The sequence below is a fragment of the Stegostoma tigrinum genome, chromosome 6, assembly GCF_030684315.1.
Source record: "Stegostoma tigrinum isolate sSteTig4 chromosome 6, sSteTig4.hap1, whole genome shotgun sequence".
Taxonomy (NCBI): Eukaryota; Metazoa; Chordata; class Chondrichthyes; order Orectolobiformes; family Stegostomatidae; genus Stegostoma; species Stegostoma tigrinum.
This window is the reverse complement of record NC_081359.1, coordinates 94,479,593-94,498,444: the sequence shown is the minus strand read 5'-3', so window position 1 is coordinate 94,498,444 and position 18,852 is coordinate 94,479,593. Positions and strand designations below refer to the sequence as shown.

At 41.9% G+C, this 18,852-nt stretch overlaps 1 protein-coding gene across 3 annotated transcripts in view; it reads left to right on the top strand.

Moving 5' to 3' along the window:
* Window positions 1–17,547, top strand: part of atp10a (ATPase phospholipid transporting 10A) — a 351,086-nt gene extending 333,539 nt beyond the window's left edge. For all 3 annotated transcript variants that reach the window (XM_059646782.1, XM_059646783.1, XM_048533506.2), the window contains 6 exons: window positions 212–337; window positions 5,707–5,907; window positions 11,799–11,879; window positions 11,987–12,091; window positions 13,619–13,806; window positions 16,743–17,547. In XM_059646782.1, coding sequence (XP_059502765.1) covers window positions 212–337; window positions 5,707–5,907; window positions 11,799–11,879; window positions 11,987–12,091; window positions 13,619–13,806; window positions 16,743–17,463 — 1,422 coding nt within the window. In that variant the 3' untranslated portion in view covers window positions 17,464–17,547. The remainder of the gene's footprint in view (window positions 1–211; window positions 338–5,706; window positions 5,908–11,798; window positions 11,880–11,986; window positions 12,092–13,618; window positions 13,807–16,742) is intronic.
* Window positions 17,548–18,852: the final 1,305 nt, after the last annotated feature.

Genomic DNA, 18,852 nt, shown 5'->3' with positions numbered 1-18,852 from the left:
ACCCCATGTCATTGACCACACTCCTCTTTCTTGTTGTTCAGTCTTCTTTTCTATGAAGCATCTTGGGCATGGGCTGTGTGTTCATGGTGATACTTAAGTGTAAGCTGTTGCTGTTTGTTGCTTCTTGTTGAATGGTATGTTTTTTAACAAAGGAATAATAAATGGAGATCTGGTGGTGTCACTTGTGCAATTATTTTCTTTTTTATTTCAGGCAGTAATGGCAAGTGACTTTGCCATTGCACGGTTTCGACATTTGCAAAAGCTGTTACTGGTTCACGGGCATTGGTGTTACTCCAGGCTTGCCAACATGGTGCTCTATTTCTTCTATAAAAATGCAGTAAGTTATTTGCTATCACCTCTTTTGGACAGAATTTCGCATTTCGCTATCTCGTGGTACATTGGCATCATTTGCTGAGCCAGTATTAATTGCTCATCCCTATCTTCCCTTTCGAAAGTGGTGTTGAACAACCTTCTTGAAGTATTATATTATAGTAGTCTATAACCCAATGGTCTCAATGTGGACTTAACTAGCTTCTAAATCTCCCCACCCTCGACCTCATCCCAAGACCAGCCTCTCCCTCTCATTCCCACCTCTTTGACCTGTCCATCTCCTCTCCCATCTATCCGCTCCACTATGTACCTGCTACCACCAACCACCCCACCTTTATTTATTTTAGAGCCCCCTTCCCCTCCTCCATTTCTGAAGAAGGGTCCCAACCTGCAACATTCTGCTCCTCTGATGCTGCCTGACCTGCTGTGTTCACCCAGCTCTACATTGTGTTATCTCGGACTCCAGCATCGGCAGTTCTTACTCTCTCCTTGAACTACTGTTGTCATTGAAATGTAGAGACACTAATTAGAACAGTTAGATAGGGACTTCCAGAGTTTTGACCCAGTGACAGTGAAGGAATTACAATATATTTTGAAGTCAAGTGGCTTAGAGGGGAATTTCTAGGTCATGATGATCCCATGCATCTGCTGCCCTTATCCTTCTACACAGTAGAGGCCACAGTTTTGCCCATGGAGCCTTGGTGACATGCACCAGTCCATTGCTGCCACTGTGACTTAATGCTGGACGTGGCCGATGCGGTCTCAGTCAAGTGAGCTGCGTCATCCTGGATGGTGCCAGGCTTCTTGAGGGTCGTTGGAGCCCTACTCATCCAGGCAAGTGGGGAGTATTCAACATGTCAGTCTGAAACTAGCTAAAAAGCAGAGTCCGGATGGATGAGTTGGAATAAAAGCAGTGAAATGTCTACAAAAGAGAGCCAGCAAAAGCACCTACAATGTGTCAATTTCGTTGGCCAGTCGGTCATATTGTAGCTTTATGCATTATCGATATAAATTTGATTCTAGAATTGGACTCACTGTACCGTCACTGACATGCTAACAGACCTAAGATGCTGCATTCAGGCATTTCACCAAACACTCAACAAGAAGTCTGCTTAAAGCTACGATATTAGAGACAAGAAAACTGCAGATGCTGGAACCGAAGGTCGACAAACAGGAGGCTGGAAGAACACAGCAGGCCAGGCAGCATCCGGAGGAAAGGAGCAGTCAATGCTTCTTCAGTCCTGGAGAAGAGTAATATCTGAAACGTTGAATGCAGCATCGTAAGTCTGTTAGCCACATTCTGGAACCAAGTTTATTTCTGTAATGCATATATGTTTGATTGCAACATTACACTATTCCATTTTAAAACAGACCACAATTTTTATCTACCGCAATTACTTTGTGTGTTTTGCTTCAGTCATTTGCTCACGAACATGTTTAATTAGTCAGCCTGTGTGCACAATATGGACTGTGGTTAATGGGAGTAATTAAATTGCACAGAGACCTGTCGGACTATTATCATTGGGTTCACAAGAGAAAGTACCAGAAGCTATTAGAGATGCACGGCAGGTGGATTAATTTTCTCTGGATGTGAGCTGATGGATGTTTTAGTCATAACCTTTCATCAGCGAAATTGCTTCAGCTGTAACCTGCTTTTCTCGCTCATGTTGGTTGACTATTTCTATTTTGATCCTGCTTTTGCTACAATTATGCTGTATTTATGTGCACAAAAAGTTAATGTCTTATTCTTCAAGCCCCGCTAACAGCAAAAACTGAGAGAATGAAAAATCTAAAGGGCACTAGTTCCCAATTTCACCTCTTCGAGTTTTCTCAGTTTTCTGGCAGCATGTGCAGAGCCCCTGTCTGACTGCTTTCATTTTCATCCTGATTTGGTGCCAAACCCATATTCCTGACCTTGCTGTCGAGTCTGGATTCAGTGCATTTCATTCTGGAATGGCTCGTCCAAGTTTCCTTTCACTTACTACGTGGCAACATGTTCCATTAATCAACAATCCCAAAGTGAAGCTGACCTCTTCTAGCTGTCTTCAGCTGTGCTTTCTTTACTATGCAATTCATCCCCATTGTCCCAGGCATTTTTCTGACCACATGAGAGCCTGGCTGTTTTGTTCCAGAGTCATGAACGTTGAATTATATTGCCCGTTTTAAAATTGAGGGAAGCAGCAGTAAAGCCAAGCAATATTACATGGGAACAGGGAAAGCCTGCCTTGCTCCCTTGAGACTATACTTGTAATTATGCCATATCTGTGACCTACCTTCATTTAACTGACTTTTCCCCATTTCCCCAAATAATTTTATGCTGTAAACAGTAAGAGAGTGCCATTTTATGAACTTTCAGGCAATGCTTTTTAAAGTTGGGCACAAACAAGCTGTTAAAATGCCTGTTGTAAATCATGTGAACTTTGGCATTGAGCTATGGACAGTATCCCAGTACACTGGTGAACATCAGTTGGCAACAATACAGTCAGTCCCTTCATCTCCAAGTGATGATTACAGATTCTAAATGGTTGAGGCCCCAGCACTGATTGCTGTAGTGCTCAATTAGTTCTAGTTTGCCAACCTGAAAATGACCCATTTAGAAGGTTCACAAGATTAATTTCAGAGATGAGAGGCTTGTCTTATGGGGAGGAATTGAGAAATTTATACCTGCTCAAGTTTAGAAGAATGAAAATAGTATGAGAGATCACAGTTTTAAGATAACGCGTGGCAGATTTAAAACAGAGGTGAAGAATTATTTATTTCAAAAGGTCACAAATCTATAGAATTCACTATTTCAGAGTGCCAGAACACTGTCTATCTCCTCCTTAAATTCATTCAGATTTTTCACTCGTGCTGAGTTGAAGGGTGATGGGGAGCGTTGAGAAAGGTGGAGTTAAGACCAAAGTGAAATCAGACATGACTGTATTGAATGGCAGAGCAGCTTTATGGGCTGAATCGCTTACTCCTGCTGCGTGTTCTTATGTTTAGATTCAATGTATTTATTGCCATGCGTATTTATTACAAATACAGTGAAAAGTGTTTAGTGTTGCCACTCTCCAGCACCATGTTAAAACACAGAAAACAAATCGAAACACGGAATATAAAGCCAGAAAAATAAAACAATAAAGTTCATCTTAAAGGCTTATCTCAATGAAGTTATTTATCCATACTTCATGTTGCCTGTAACTTATCCAACCTCTATTTATGTAAATATGTCACCCCAAAATCAAGAATGTCTTGTCTTCTGCAATAACTTTGTTTTATCAGCTCCTTTTCGGTGACCTTTTGAAAATCCAAATATATTGTATCCCCTTTCCCCATCTTGCTTGTTATACCCTCCTAGATCTGAATCCCTACTGTGTGGAAACAAGCCGTTTAGCCCATCGAGTCCACACCAACCCTCTGAACAGCATTCTACCCAGACCCAGCACCCCCTATCCTTTCCCACTAACCCAACATTTCCCATGACTGATCCACCTGGCTTGCACAGCCCTGGGCACTATGGAGAATTTAGCATGGCCGATCCACCTAACCTGCACATCTTTGGACTGTGGGAGGAAACCGGAGCACCCAGAGGAAACCCACGCAGACACGGGGAGAATGTGCAGACTCCACACAGACAGTCACCTGAGAGTGGAATGGAACCCAAGTCCCTGGTGCTGTGAGGGGCAGCAGCGCTAACCTCTGAGCCACCGTGTTACTAATATCATGCCGATACCTAATAAATTTGTCAAAAGTAATTTCCTCTATCACAAAACCGGTGCCTCAATGAGTCCAACTCTGGTTATATGATGATTTTCTCAATACCCTACTACTACCTAATTAATCATAGATTCTAGCATTCTCCCAATGACGGGTTTAGACTAGCTGGCCTATCACTTCCTGATTTCTATCCACCTCCTTTACTGAATAGTAGTTTGACATTTGCAGTTTTCCAATCTGCCTGCACCTTTCCGGAATCAAGAGAATTTTAAAAGATTAAAATCAAGTCGGGATTAACTTTGACCAGAAGCTGAACTAGCCGGATAAATACCGAGGCAAGGGATTCTCAGTCTTGTGTTGACTCCTGAAAGCCTATCCGCGATCTATAAGGACACAAATCAGGAATATAATGGAATACTCCCCACTTGCCTGGATGAATGCAGCTCCAACAACACTCCAGCAGCTTGATGCCATCCAGGATGAAGCAGCTCACTTGATTGAACCACCTTCAGAGTCATTCCCTTCACCAGACGCACACGATGCTACCATGTGCAAGATACAGTACAGAAATTCACCAAAGCTCTTTAGACAATACCTTCCAAACACACAACCTGAATAATCTGGAAGGACAGGGGCAGCAGATACACCATCGTTCCCCTTCAAATCACTCAGCATCCTGACCTGGAACTGTATTGCCATTCCTTCACTGTCACTGGATCAAATACTCAGTGGGTGTTCCTACTGCAGCAGTACAAGAAGGCAACTCATCATGGCCTTTTTACATGGCAATGGGGAGAGGCTGAATGGTCTGGGACTATTTTCCCTGAAGCACCAGAGGCTGAGGGGTGACCTTATAGAAATGTATTAAATCATGAGGGGCATGGATAGGGTGACTAATCAAGATCTTTGCCCCAGAGTAGGAGACTCCAAATCTAGAGGGCATAGGTTTAAGGTGAGAGAGGGAAGATGTAAAAGGAACCTAAAAGGCAACTTTTTCACACAGAGGACGGCGTGTGTATGGAAAGAGCTGCCAGAGGAAGTGGCGGAGGCTGGTACAATTACAGCATTTAAAAGGTATCTGGATGGGTATATGAATAGGAGAGGTTTAGAGCAATAAGGGTCAAATGCAGGAAAATGGGACTAGATTAGGATTGATAAGGATATTAGATCTGGTCGACATAGACAGGTTGGTCTGAAGGGTGTGTTTCCATGCTGTACAGCTCAATGAGCCTATGACTGTAGTTAGGGAAGTGTCATAAACGATGGCACAACCTACAAAACTCACATGCAATGGACAAATAAAAATAAACACTTTCCACCAAAATTTGCATAAAACAGAGGAGGTGCTAATGCCCTAATCCTCTGAATTGCAGTGGCGTACACCCAGATAGGAGCTGCTGTATAGGGCGTTGCTCCGTTTTTGCACTGTGCTGCTGTCTGCTGAGGGATTTGCTGTGTGACTTATGCCAGAGTATCACTCGAGGGCAAAAGTTACCTCGGTCAGCCTTGAAACTGTGTTGTCGGCATTTTTCTTCGCCACATCGACCCCTAATTCTGCGAAGTATTTCTTTCATAAACTGTAGCCTGTATTTAGTGTCCCAAAGATGGCACTCTTAACATTGTATAAACATTTTACTGTTCAATTTACCAAGCACAGCTTTAATTTTTCTTTTCCAGATGTTTGTTGCTCTTCTATTCTGGTATCAATTCTTCTGTGGATTCTCAGGGTCAGCCATGATAGACCAGTGGTACCTTATCTTCTTTAACCTTCTGTTTTCATCGATCCCACAACTCATCACTGGAATACTTGATAAGGACGTTTCAGCAGGAACCTTGTTGACCTTACCTCAACTTTACAAAAGTGGACAGCATTCAGAGGTAATGCTCTTTGGAAGAATAAAGTGCTAGATGTTAAACGGAAAAATACTTATGAAATTCAACAAGCTGTTGGTCACATTATTTGTAACAGAATATTCTCAAAAAAACCAATCAAATTAATTCTTCTGTAATACTATAAGACAAAGAACTGCAAATGCTATTAATCTGATGCACACTGGTGTCACTGGCAATATCTGGGGAGAAGATGGAGTTAATGTTTCAAGTCTGGTGACTCTCCTTTAGAATAGATTCTTCTGTATCCTAGTTACATGTTGAAATGTGAGATCATTATTTCTTAGTACTGTAGGTTCTGTTAAGTAGAGTATTTCGGTAGTTTCAGATTTAGTGTTTAAACTAGTTTCAAATGGGCAAGCTAGGGATTCATGTGCATAACTCTTTAAAATGCCACAGAAAATAGTCAAAGGCTCATGTTGGCCTTCAAATCGAAAGGGCTGGATTATGGGGAGGCAGGAGTTACACTGCAATAATACAAAACCCTAGTTAGACCCCACTTAGAGTACTGTAAGAGATCTGGGCACCACATCTTCCCTTGGATGGAGTTCAAGGTTCACAAGGATGATACCTGGACTTCAGGGAAAACATTATGAGAGATTAGACAAATTAGGCCTTTATTCTCTCGAATTTAGACAGTTACGGGGTGATCTTTGTGAGGTCTTCAGGATATTAACAGGAAAAGACAGGGTAGATTAAACTATTTCCACTGATTGATGATTCTAGAACAAGACGGTATTGTCTAAAAATTAGGGCCTGGCATTCAGGAGAGACGTTAGAAAGCACTTGGACGCACAAGAGTAGTGAAGGTTTGAAACTCTCTTCTTCAAATGAAGTTGTTGTTAATTCAGTTGTTAAATTTAAATCGGAGATAAACAAATTTTGATGAATTAAGGGCATCAAGTGATATAGGCCCGAGGCAGGCATATGGAGTTAGTCCACAGATCAGCCATTGAGTGATAGAACAGGTTCAAGCGGCTGCATGGCCTACTCCTGTTCCTATGTTCCTCATCCTTAATTTGTGCTGAATTAGCTGGTTATCAGCTGAGACTTCAGGGTATCAGTGTCTCTAACCAAGTCAATGCCAGCAAAAATTTAGGCGCCAGCAAAAATTTAGGCTCCAGCTAAAAATTTGTCTACACTACCTCTATTACCTTGCTTCTAAGTCATTTAAATATATTGTAAACAGTTGTGGTTCAGGACTATTCCCTGTGGAACCACACTGGTCGCAAGTCACCAAACTGAAAGCATACCCCTTATCCTCACTCACTGTTTCCAGCCCATTAGCCAATTCGTTATCCGCACCAATATACTATTTCTAACCGCCATGGTCTTTTATCTTTTGATTTAACCTTCTATGAGGTACCTTGTTGAATACCTTCTCAAAGTTCAAATTTAACATATCTATTGGTTCCCTTCTGTCCACTCTGGTTGAGACTTCTCGAAAAGCTGTAATGAATTAGCCAGGTACAATTTCTTTTTCATGAAGCCATGATTTTGAAGTTTGATACGGTTATAATATTCCAAAGGTGCTACTATTACTTCCTCAATAACTTACGTCAACATTTTTCCAATACTGATTATTAGGCTAGTTGGCCTATTGTTACCCACTGTTTTCCTCCCTCTGTTTTTGAATGGGGATGCCATAATGGGGCAGCTTACCATTTCTGCAGTACTTTTCCAGAGTCCAAGAATTTTTGAAAAATTACAGCCAATGCATCCACTGTGTCTGTAGCCACTACTTTTAGGATTCTAGGAAGCAAGCCATTGGAGTCAGGGGACTTACCTACCTTTAACTTCATTAGTTTGTACAGTACCACTTCTCTAGTGATGGTGATGGCACTTAATTCCTTCCCATATTCTTTAGCATGAATGGGATGTTAGAAATAACTATGAAGGATGATGCAAAATATCTGTTTAACTCCTGTGTCATTTCCATGTTCCCACAACTATCTCCCCAGATTCATTTTCTAAGGGGTCTATGTTCAAATTGACCTCTCTGTTCCTTTTTATATATTTAAAGAAGCTCTTATTGCCAGTTTTTAAATTCCTCACTAGTTTATCCTCATAATTTATCTTCCATTTTCATTATCCTTCTCTGCTGGAATCTGAATTTATACCAGCTATGACTAACTTCTTGCCTCCTTTTTCTTTCACCTTAATTGAGGCTCTGCTTAACTTCTTTGGTTAGCCATGGTTAGTTTGTCCCTCTTTTGAAATCTTTCCCCATATTGGGATACATTTTTGCTGAGGGTCATGGATTACCTCCTTAAATATCTGTCACTGCTTGATTACTGTCTTTCCTGCTAACTTGTCTGCCCAGTTCACTTTAGCTATCCATATTCTCATTATGATTCTCTTAAGTTAAACAAGGTTATTTCTGACCCAAGTTCAATCATTTTAGGGCCTAAACTCTCCCATGCCCCATATCTACCGCACCACACACACCAGGCCTTGTTACTACATAGCCTGCCATTACACACTACCAGTTGTTCGTCATTAATAGTCCCCATTAACAACAATTCACCCTCCCAGCCTGATCATTATTAACTCTTTGTCCAACTGCTCTTCTCTTTCTTTAGGCTGTATCCTACCTTTACTCCCTACCGCATCCCCGTCCCCTTTTGTCTGCATATAAACTGCCATTTTCCCAGCCACCATCAGTTCTGAGGAAGGGTCACCAGACCCGAAACGTTAACTCTGTTTTTTCCTTCACAGATGCTGCCAAACCTGCTGGGCTTTTCTAACAACTTCTGTTTTTGTTTATCCCTCTCAAACTGAGTAATAAATTCTGTCATTTATGATCACTGCTTCCTTTTACTCTGATGTCATCTATTAAAATGGTCTCATTACACACCCAGATCAAATACAGTTAGCTTCCTGATATAATGCTCTAGGCAACCATCCCTAATGCATTATAAGAACTTGTTGCTGTAGACACGCTTTCCAACTTGATTAACCCAATTGACATGAATCATTGTTCCATAATTATTGCTCTATTCTTTTTACATGCTCCTATAATTTGTTGATTTTTCGTCTTTCCTACAGTGTGGCTGCTGTTTGTGGGTCTATATATTACTCTTCTCAATGTTTTCCCTCCCTTGCGGTTTCATAACAACATAAGAACAAGGAGCAGGAGTAGGCCATCCAGCCCCTCAAGCCTGCCCCGTCATTTAATAAGATCATGGTTGATCTATTTGAGACTCAGCTCCACTTACCTGCCCACTCACCATAACCCTTAATTCCTTTACTGTTCAAAAACTTATCTTGCCTCGCCTTAAAAACACTCAGCGAGGTAGCTTCAACCGCTTCTCCGGGCAGGGAATTCCACAGATTCTCAACCCTTCGGGTGAAGAAGTTCCTCCTGACCTCAGTCCAACATCTGCTTTCCTTTAATTTGAGGCGATGCCCCTTGTTCTAGTTTCACCTGATAGTGGAAACAACCTCTCTACCTCCACCTTATCTATTCCCTTCATAATCTTATATGTTTCTATAAGATCTCCCCTCATTCTTCTGAATTCCAATGAATATAATCCCAGCCTACTCAGTCTGTCCTCATAATCCAACCCTCTCAACTCTGGAATCAACCGAGCGAATCTCCTCTGCACCCTCTCCAGTGCTAGTGTATCCCTTCTCAAGTAAGGAGACCAAAACTGCACACAGTACTCCAGGCGTGGCCTCACCAGGATCCTATACAGCTGCAGCACAGCCTCCCTGTTTTTAAACTCCATCCCTCGAGCAACGGCAGACAAAATTCCATTTGCCTTTTTAATTACCTGCTGCACCTGCAATTCCACCTACAGCGATTCATGCACGAAAACACCCAGGTTCCTCTGCACTGCAGCGTGCTGCAATTTTTTGCCTGAACTCGAATGGATTCTACATCGACGAGTCTAGGTGATCGCTCACAGCTGTTCTCATTTCATCTCTTATTAACAGTACCACCCTAACAGCTTCACCTTCCCTCCTGTCTTTCTGAAAGGTCAAATATCCCCACATGCTAAATTCCCAGTTTTGTGTTTCCCATGTTTCTGTAATGGCTACAAGATCATATCCATTTACCTCAGGTTGGAGGAAATGGTATCTAAGCTCAAGCAGGAGGAGTGAATGTACTAGCAAGGAAATATATTGCATAAGACACTTAATAGACCTCATCTGGAGTCTTGTGTACAGTTCTGTACGCCACATTTTAGGAAGGATGTGAGCCTATTGGAGAGAATGCAGAGGCAGATTATAAAAATGAGAAACTTCCGTTATGCGGATAGATCGAAGAAATTGGATCTGCTCTCATGGGAGAGAAGATGGCTGAAAGGAGATTTGATGGAGGTTTTCAAAATCATGAGTGAGTTGGATAGAGTGGATAGGGAGAAGCTGTTCCCTCTCATAAAAGGAACAACAGCAAGAGGGCAAATATTAAAGTGATCTGTACAAGAAACAAGGATGAAGCAAGGAAAAGTTTTTTCACACAGTGAGTCGTTAGGATATGGAATGCTCTGCCTGGAGGTGTGGCGGGGCCATGGTCAATTGAGGCACTCAGCAGGGCATTGGATGATTATTTGATTGAAACTAATGTGCAAGGATATGACAAAAAAGCAAGAGAATGGTCCTGGGTAATAATGCTCAATTAAAGAGCTGGAGCAGACATGATGGGCTGAATTACCTCCTTCTGTGCCACGACACTTTGTGATTCAGTGGTTCTGTGGCACCATGGCCCTGTACCATTTGGAGAAGGAAAATGTAAAATACATTTGTGGAAAATCTTGAGTGCTATTCCAGCTTGGCATATCTGTGTTTTAAATGGGCGGTTTTACAGACCCTTGGAACCCTGTTCAGAGTAAGGATAACATGAAGAAATGTTGGCAGCCAAATTGATCTACTTGGTTGGCAGAAGAGGTTTGAGGAGCTGAATGGCCTACTCCAGTTTCTAGGTTCCAAAGTCATTGCAAAAGGCAATAGTGACGGTCATTTCCGCTAACTTCCCAGTCCTCTTGTTAAAAACTTTGTGCAGCAAAATATTCCACAGCATTGAAGAGTAGTGTACTGTCACATGTACCAATGGAGGAATTATAATTTATTCTGAACGAGTTGTATTGAAGTACAGCTGACATTGGTGTCAGTTTTCATTGTTTTTTTTCTAATTTAAATAGAACATCTGTACTTAGCTTTTAGTTTGAAGTTTGTGCACAATCCCTCCATCTCATTAAGTGGCCCTCGAGGACAGGTAATACATCTTGCTGGCATGACCTTTTGTACAGATGGAGCTCTGAATTCCCCCACCCCACCCCAGTATCTGCTTAGGACAGTACAGAACCAAATTGCACACAATTCCATGTATTACAAACATCTTCCTCAGCACAGTTAAGCTTTTATTCATCCTGCTGCTCTTAATCCTCTTTACTCCCATTCCTGGTGCTGTTAAATTCAGAATTCCACCTTCAGCTAAATGAGGTAGTTGAGTTTGGTTCTTGATTCTACAAAACACATTCTGCCTGTGAAAAGCATCACGTCTGAAGATCTGTGATCCAACGCTTTTGTTGTTTTACCCCAAAGCTGAATGCTGTTCTCAGATCTCAGCTTGTTGGCTTGTGACGCAGGCCACAGTAAGATTTTTTTTCAACTTTTTCAGAGTCCAGCACCCAGGGAAATGTTTTCACAATCATTTTCACATAATGGTGAGCACTTGTCTATTTCCTCAACTGTTCACCTATCAATAAACTTGGCATAATGTGTATGAAACCACACGGAGTAGAGTAGACTTTAAAAGAGCAGATTTCTTTGTAGACCGAGCTGTCACACACTAATATTTGTTGATTCCATCTGCATTAATAGCATGGCATATTCTGCACGAAATCAACCTTTTTATTATTTGGCTGTTCTAGGAATACAAGCCATACATGTTCTGGATGAACATGATTGATGCTCTCTATCAAAGTCTGATCTGCTTCTTCTTTCCCTATTTGGTGAGTCAGTTTTCTTCTTTTGGCTCGAGCATGTTTAAGTAAATTTATTAGTCTTTCAGCAAAAATCACAGGTGGCTTTGAAATGTGTTTTTATTTCTCTGTTGCAGGCTTACCAGGATTCTGATATCGATGTGTTTACTTGGGGAACACCCATCACCACACTGGCTCTGTTCACAATCTTAATGCATTTGTGCATTGAAACTAAGACTTGGGTAAGGAGTCATTTTGTACCTGTGTTGTCCTTTTAGATTTGATCTGCAGCTCGATGGCTCTTACAAAAGCTGTGCAACCTTTACCATTCCTCTTTTGTATTGTGTTGTCATCTTGCAAAAAAAAAGCATAGTTTTGAGTTTATTCACTGGAGAAAAAAACAATGAATCCCACTTTGCAGAACTAAGCCAATTTACCTGAGTTTGATGGCATGGGACAGTATTGCTGGCTGTGCAAAAAAAAACTGCAGATTCCTGTCGCAATCTGAGTCAAAGAACACACGCTCAATGTGTCTCCCTATGGATCTGTTTCCAGTTATTGTTTCACAGGGAATATAGAATAGAATTTATCAGCAGGATGTCTCTAAAATAAAATTGCTGTGTTGTTGGTTGCCTGAATCAAATTCATCATCATTAAGAACTTTTTAAAATGAGGGTACCTGTTCACTGATGTTAAACAGGACCCTTTTGCTTCCTTAAAGCTCGTGCAATAAGCAATTCTTGTGCCATCTCTACACTTATCACCATTCTCCTTGGCTCCTGACCCTTGTGCGATAAATATTTTAAGCTTACAAACATTTTGCTGATGGAATGCACTGTTATTTATGAGGGAGGTTATATTTTAGGTGACTTGAACTGACAGCTGAATTTGGCTGTATGTGTCTGCAGCATTTCAAGGTGGTGGAACACCATGATAACAATAATCAGTGGTACTGGCCTCATGGTTTTACTCACGATGGGCCGAGTGGTATCCTTCTGTACAGTGAGACTATCTGATATTAACTATCCCTGTGATCAGAATCTGAGCACCTCAAACAAATGGTTTCTCACCTGTAAGTGGTACCTCTAGAATTCCCAAGCATTTTGCCCTGGCCCTTGTTCTTTCTCATCCACATGCCGCCATTTGGTTAGCTGAAAGCCACAAGCTCCAAAATTGCCACCTTACATCTTTGTTCCCCTTCACACCCTCCGTTTTGGACCTTCCTTTAAAGCTATAACTTTGACCAAGATTTTGTTCAATCTTCCTTTGGCTTGGTGTCCATTTTATCTACACCTTTGACATTTGGTGTAGATGCATGTTATCACTGCTGTACACTATTCTGAGGCAGCTATGAACACTTTGACAAATCCTAGATACAGCAAGATGGGGTAACATTTTGCCTGTTGGAAAGCCCATTCGCTGAACAGAATTACGTTTGAGCCTATTTAGGCCAAGACCATAGTTAAGCTTTAAGACCTTGCAGAACATGTTGGCGATTTGTTACATGTAGCCTTTTCCTGTTCCTAAAAGACTTTATCTTCTTAGGTCAAGATGAGTTTGAAAATCAGGTTCTTTGGGCTCACACATTGGACAATAAACAAGAATAGAAGGTGACTTCTGTAGAATAGAGCCAATATATTTAGAACTTCTGTTAAGCTGTCTAAAACATGAAACTGTGAATAAATGTCTGTTATTTGTTTATTAGTTGCTTAAGACTGAAATGGTTCAGTATATGAAAAGGATCAAGTTGCTTTCTTTGATGTTTTCAGACTTGGATGCATGTTGCCTCCATAACTTTCAGCATCCTGCTGTTCTTCACTGTTGCATTAAGTTACAATGCAGCCTGTCCTGCCTGCTACCCTCCGTCCAATCCCTACTGGACCATGCAGAGGTTGATGACAGATCCCAAGTTCTATCTGATTTGTATTCTTACACCAGTGGCAGCCTTACTACCGAGGTAAGTCAAATATGGATTGTGAGGATATTATCCAATTGAAATGACACAGACTGGGAACCAATCCAGTGAACATGCTGCTGAATAGACTGGAATAGCCACTGGGAATGGAGTTGAAGTGGGAGGCGACTGGTGGAGGAGCTCTGTCAGATTGCTCCCTGAAGTATTCTGTTTGCTATTTCCAGCATGTTTTCCCAGGGAACAGGTGGGATTGCAGACCAAATGCCCCATCCACAGATTTAGGCAGCTGTTTCAAAGGCTTAAAGCCCCGTTTTAGGGCAAGTCAACCCTGTTGTTGTTTGTGCTGATGCAGAGTGCTCCCCGTGTATTGAAGGTGTCCTCCCTGGGGCAGGTTGGGAGGGGGAGCCAGAGACTTCAACTGCATCATCAATGTTGTTTGACATCTTCAGAGGCACCTCCCCAAGGGGCACCCTCCTGTTCAGCGGCCTGCCCAGCCGTCCCTCTGATTTAAGGTGTGGAGCTGGATGAACACAGCAGGCCAAGCAGCACCGCAGGAGCAGGAAGGCTGATGTTTCGGGCCTAGACCCTTTTTCAGAAAGGGTCTAGGCCCGAAACGTCAGCTTTCTTGCTCCTCTGATGCTTCCTGGCCTTCTGTGTTCATCCAGCTCTACACCTTGTTATCTCAGATTCTCCAGCATTGGCAGTTCCTGCTATCTCTCCCTGTGATTGGTCTGGCATCATCAGTAACCTGGCTATGGGTTGGAAACGATCATTTGCATGGACAGTTGTGGGATTTTTTTTCACTGTCAGCAGGGCAGGCTGTTATAAAATCCGCAGGAATCTCCTGCCCGCTATCTGTATTGTAGGGGACAGAGGCAGATGGTGGCACAGTGATAATGTCACTGGGCTAGTAATGCAGTGGCTCAGGCTAACATCTGTATTCAAATCTCAGCACTGGTGGAGTTTCAATTTAATTAATTCATCCGAAATTTAACACTAGCCTCAGTAATGGTGACTGTTAAACTATCTTGAGCCGTTGTGAAAACCCAACCAGTGTGACATGGGGAAGGAAATCTGCCATTCTTATCTGGTCTGACCTACATGCGACTCCAGCAACACATTGACTCTTAACTGCTCACTCAGATCAAGGGCACTTACGGATCGGTGATAAATGTTGGTCTCATCAGAAGTACCCACATTTCATGAAAGAATAGGACAAATGAGTAGATTGGGCGTCAGTTGCTTATAGGTTGGTATGGATTTAGGAGGAGAGTGCAAAGCTGAAGTTCTGAACAGACTAGAGTTGACAGCCAGCTGGTTAATTTTTCCGTGATAATATGTTGTCTTGTTTCGGCAACTGTTCTGCCCAGGACTGTAAGAAACTATAGCGAGTTGTGAACCCAGCCCAGTCCATCATGTAAACCAATCTCCCATCCACTGACTCCCAACTAAACTGTCCACTGCCTTGGAAAGGCAGCCAACATAATCCAAGACCCCCACCCACCTCTGTTATAATATCTTCCAACCTCTTCTATTGAACAGAAGATACAAAAGCTTAAACACATACCAACAGATTCAAGAATAGCTTCTTTCTCAATATTATCAGACTTCCGAATGGGCCTCTCAAATTTTAGATTTAATCTTGATCTCACTCTTTATGCACCTTCTGTACAGCCATAACTTCATATTCCTCACTCTGTTTTCTTCCCCTAACACACTTTGTATGGTATATCTGCCTGTACTGCAGGCAAAACAAAACTTTTCAATGTGCCGAGGTGCATGTGACAATAATAAATCAAATTTCAAAAGAAAAGCCATTATGTGCAAGCTATTAGTGTTAGCATGTCAGTAGGACACTGAAAAACCAAGTGAAGCAGTGCATGTACCTGCAAATTCATAAACAGCACATTTTTCATCTTATTAGTAGGTGTTAATCACAGTCACTCTTGCAGACCTCCTAGCAACCACACAGCCACTTACACAGAAGCATTGTTTGTGCCCTCTGACTCTGTCATTACTACTGTCTGTCAGGGAAGTGGTAACTGCTGAAAAACAGGGAGGATAATGCTGAATTAATATCAATAAACCTGTCCAACTCACTGTCGTGAATAAGATATGCCCTGGAGCAGGAAATTTCATTTTTAATGCTTATGTCATTTATGTATTTATTTGTCCAATTTTCACACAGTTGATGATCCAAGTAAGCGCCAATGAAAGGACCTTCCGTTTCCTCCACGTAGAATTTTACACAGGGGCGTGTATCAGGGCAGTGTGTTTTTAAGCACTTGAGGCAAGTAGTTACTGTAGCTACTGTTCATTCCATACACAATAAAAGTCAAGCATAGGCCACTCAGCCCTTCAAACATGCTCAGCCATTCAGTATGATTGTGGCTGGTCTGATTTTAACCTCAACTCTACATTCCCACATCTCTGCCATAACCTTTCATCCTCTTGGTAATCAACATTTTTCTTTCCTTCCCCTTATGACACATGGATTTCTGTGACGATATTCAAGCTTTGCCTGGGTTTTACCCAAACTCCCTTTTCCATTTACCTTTGGATGAGCAAGTATAGCATCCCGCAGCTCAGCCAACATAAGGACAGAAAGAAAGTTGATGGAATCAGAGTGAATATCATTGCCATTTTTGTTTCTTTTCTCCCTGAAATCTACTGTTGCTAAACATTTACAATCCGATGATTTGTAGGAATCCAAAACAAACTGGCGATGGAGGACTGTGTGATAATTCCAGCTGTTTATTAAGTAGTTGTAATAAAAGGATAGATGAACGTGAAATGTTCTTTTCCAAGATAGGTAATACATTGCGTGTTCATCATTGATGAATGGATCATATGTAAGTAAAAATGGCATTCAATTGTTCTTCTGGTTTTCCCAGAAATCTCAAATGTTTGTTCTATTTCTATTTTGATATCTTGCAATTGTTTCTGTTTCCTTCTTTCGGGGAAACAATTTTCTCTAGGTACTCGTACCGAATATTTCAAAGCACAATGTTCCCCACGCCAATCCAGCGAGGGCGCCAGCTGGACAAACTCCAGCCCACGGCTTTCAACCAGGCTCAGAAATGGAACACACAAGGCAATTGGCCGGTTACATCGAAACCTGACTTGGTAATGCCGCTTTCGAAGGATTCTGGGATCGGAGCTGATGAGTCCTCAATCAGCACAAGCCAAAGCGTCCCCTTGGATGCAAACCAAATCTCTAATGAACCATTCAGTCAACCACATGCGCCTGAGTTACAAGAAACCAGCTTGCCAGCAATGAAGTTGACAGAAAGTGCAAACTACTCTCTTCCAAATGGTTGCTCATCGTCTGTTTCTATTCGTGATGCACAGGCGCACTTGCACAAACTTCAGAAACCTGGTTCAACGACAGAGTTGTCTTTCCCAGTGGATGGAGTACGACCGAACACTCATACTGATGTAGGCCCAACCAATTTACACTCACTAAACTGTAGGCCATCAACAGCATCTCCTAATGACATAGTGTGTTTTTTACATTCCTCCCATCACCATGGTTTACAGACACAGACAATGGAAAGTGAAAGCTTGGTGCCAGGTAACATAAAACCAGAGCGTGGCAAACTCTCTGCAAAAGTGTTTCCAGACACTTCCCAAGTCTCAACCCATATGATTCCAACAAACTCATTGGGGGAAAGTTCTTTGGAAATGACTCCATTGTGACCAAGAGTTGGCCATCTAAAGTGCCTTTATTTTAAATTTTTGCACAGTTTCAGTCTTTCTTATAAAATTTTATATTTAATATTAGATCATCTTTTCATGAGTGCTAAATAAGAGAGTATGTATTTTATAATTTGCACATGTGGAATATAGAGAAAAGTTGTGCGAAATTTAATATATAACTGTCTGAAATAATGCTGTTACCAAAACGCAGCTTGCATTTGCCAAGTTGACTGAACAGTTCTGTTTTTCCACTTAAATGCTTTGCCCATACAAACATCTGCCTCCCACCCATCTTCCTCTTGCCCTCCAAGAGGAAGAGCCCCACAGCTGAAGATTGAGACAGCTGTGAGGTAGAGGGCATAGGTTAAAGGTGGAAAAGATTTAAAAGGGACCTAAGGGGCAACTTTTTCATACAGATGGTGGTGTGTGTATGTAATGAGCTGCCAGAGGAGGTCGTAGAGACTGGTACAACTGTTAAAAAGCATCTGGATGGCTATATGTATAGGAAGGGTTTAGAGAGACACGGGCCAATTGCTGCTAAATGAGACTAGATTAAGTTAGGATATCTGGTCAGCATGGATGATTTGGACCAAAGGGTTTGTTTCCATGCTCTACATCCCTATGTCTCTATGACGTTTTTTTTATTCTTTGCATTGTTTATGCATCAAGGATCAAAGGAAAGCAGTCCACTATGTTAGTGGTATCACAAACCAAGCAGAAAGGGTGACTATATTGTGAAGTCTGAAACCTATCAGGCTCCCTCTGCCCCGATCCAACAAAACCCATTATGTATGGTATAATTGTAATATATATGTATAATACACCAATCCCATAACACTGTTTGCAGATGAAAGCGTGTGGTGGTATAAGTGCATGAAAGTGTGTGCGTGTGAGTGTGCGTGTGTGTGTGTGTTGACTTTCCTTTCTCTGTTCAAATTTGTATTGGAAACTGCTATTTGCAAGCTTCTCACATGTAGCTGCACCTCTCTCCAACCCGCCCCTTGCTCCCACGGCTGCAGCTGTGCCATGTCTTCTGAAGATGCTGGAATGCCAGCATAAAGAGCTCAAGCAGCAACAAGATTAGGCCACTCACACCTTCTGCTGCCCAAAAGGTCGTGGCTGATCTGCATTCACCTGCCTTGTCTGATTAATACCTTTCCAATAGCTTAATGACCTTGGCTAACCAAAAGCTATCAATCTCTAATTTGAAATGGGTGACAAACCTGGAGTCTGTCTTGCGTGAGAGTGAGTTCCATACTTCTACCATTTCTGGTATAAGAAATTGGTTCCTATTTTCTCTCCTGAATGGTCTGGCTGTCATTTTAAGGAGGTACCCCTTGCCCTTGACCTGTGGGAAAAGTTCCTCTGTCAGCACCATTCACACAGCGG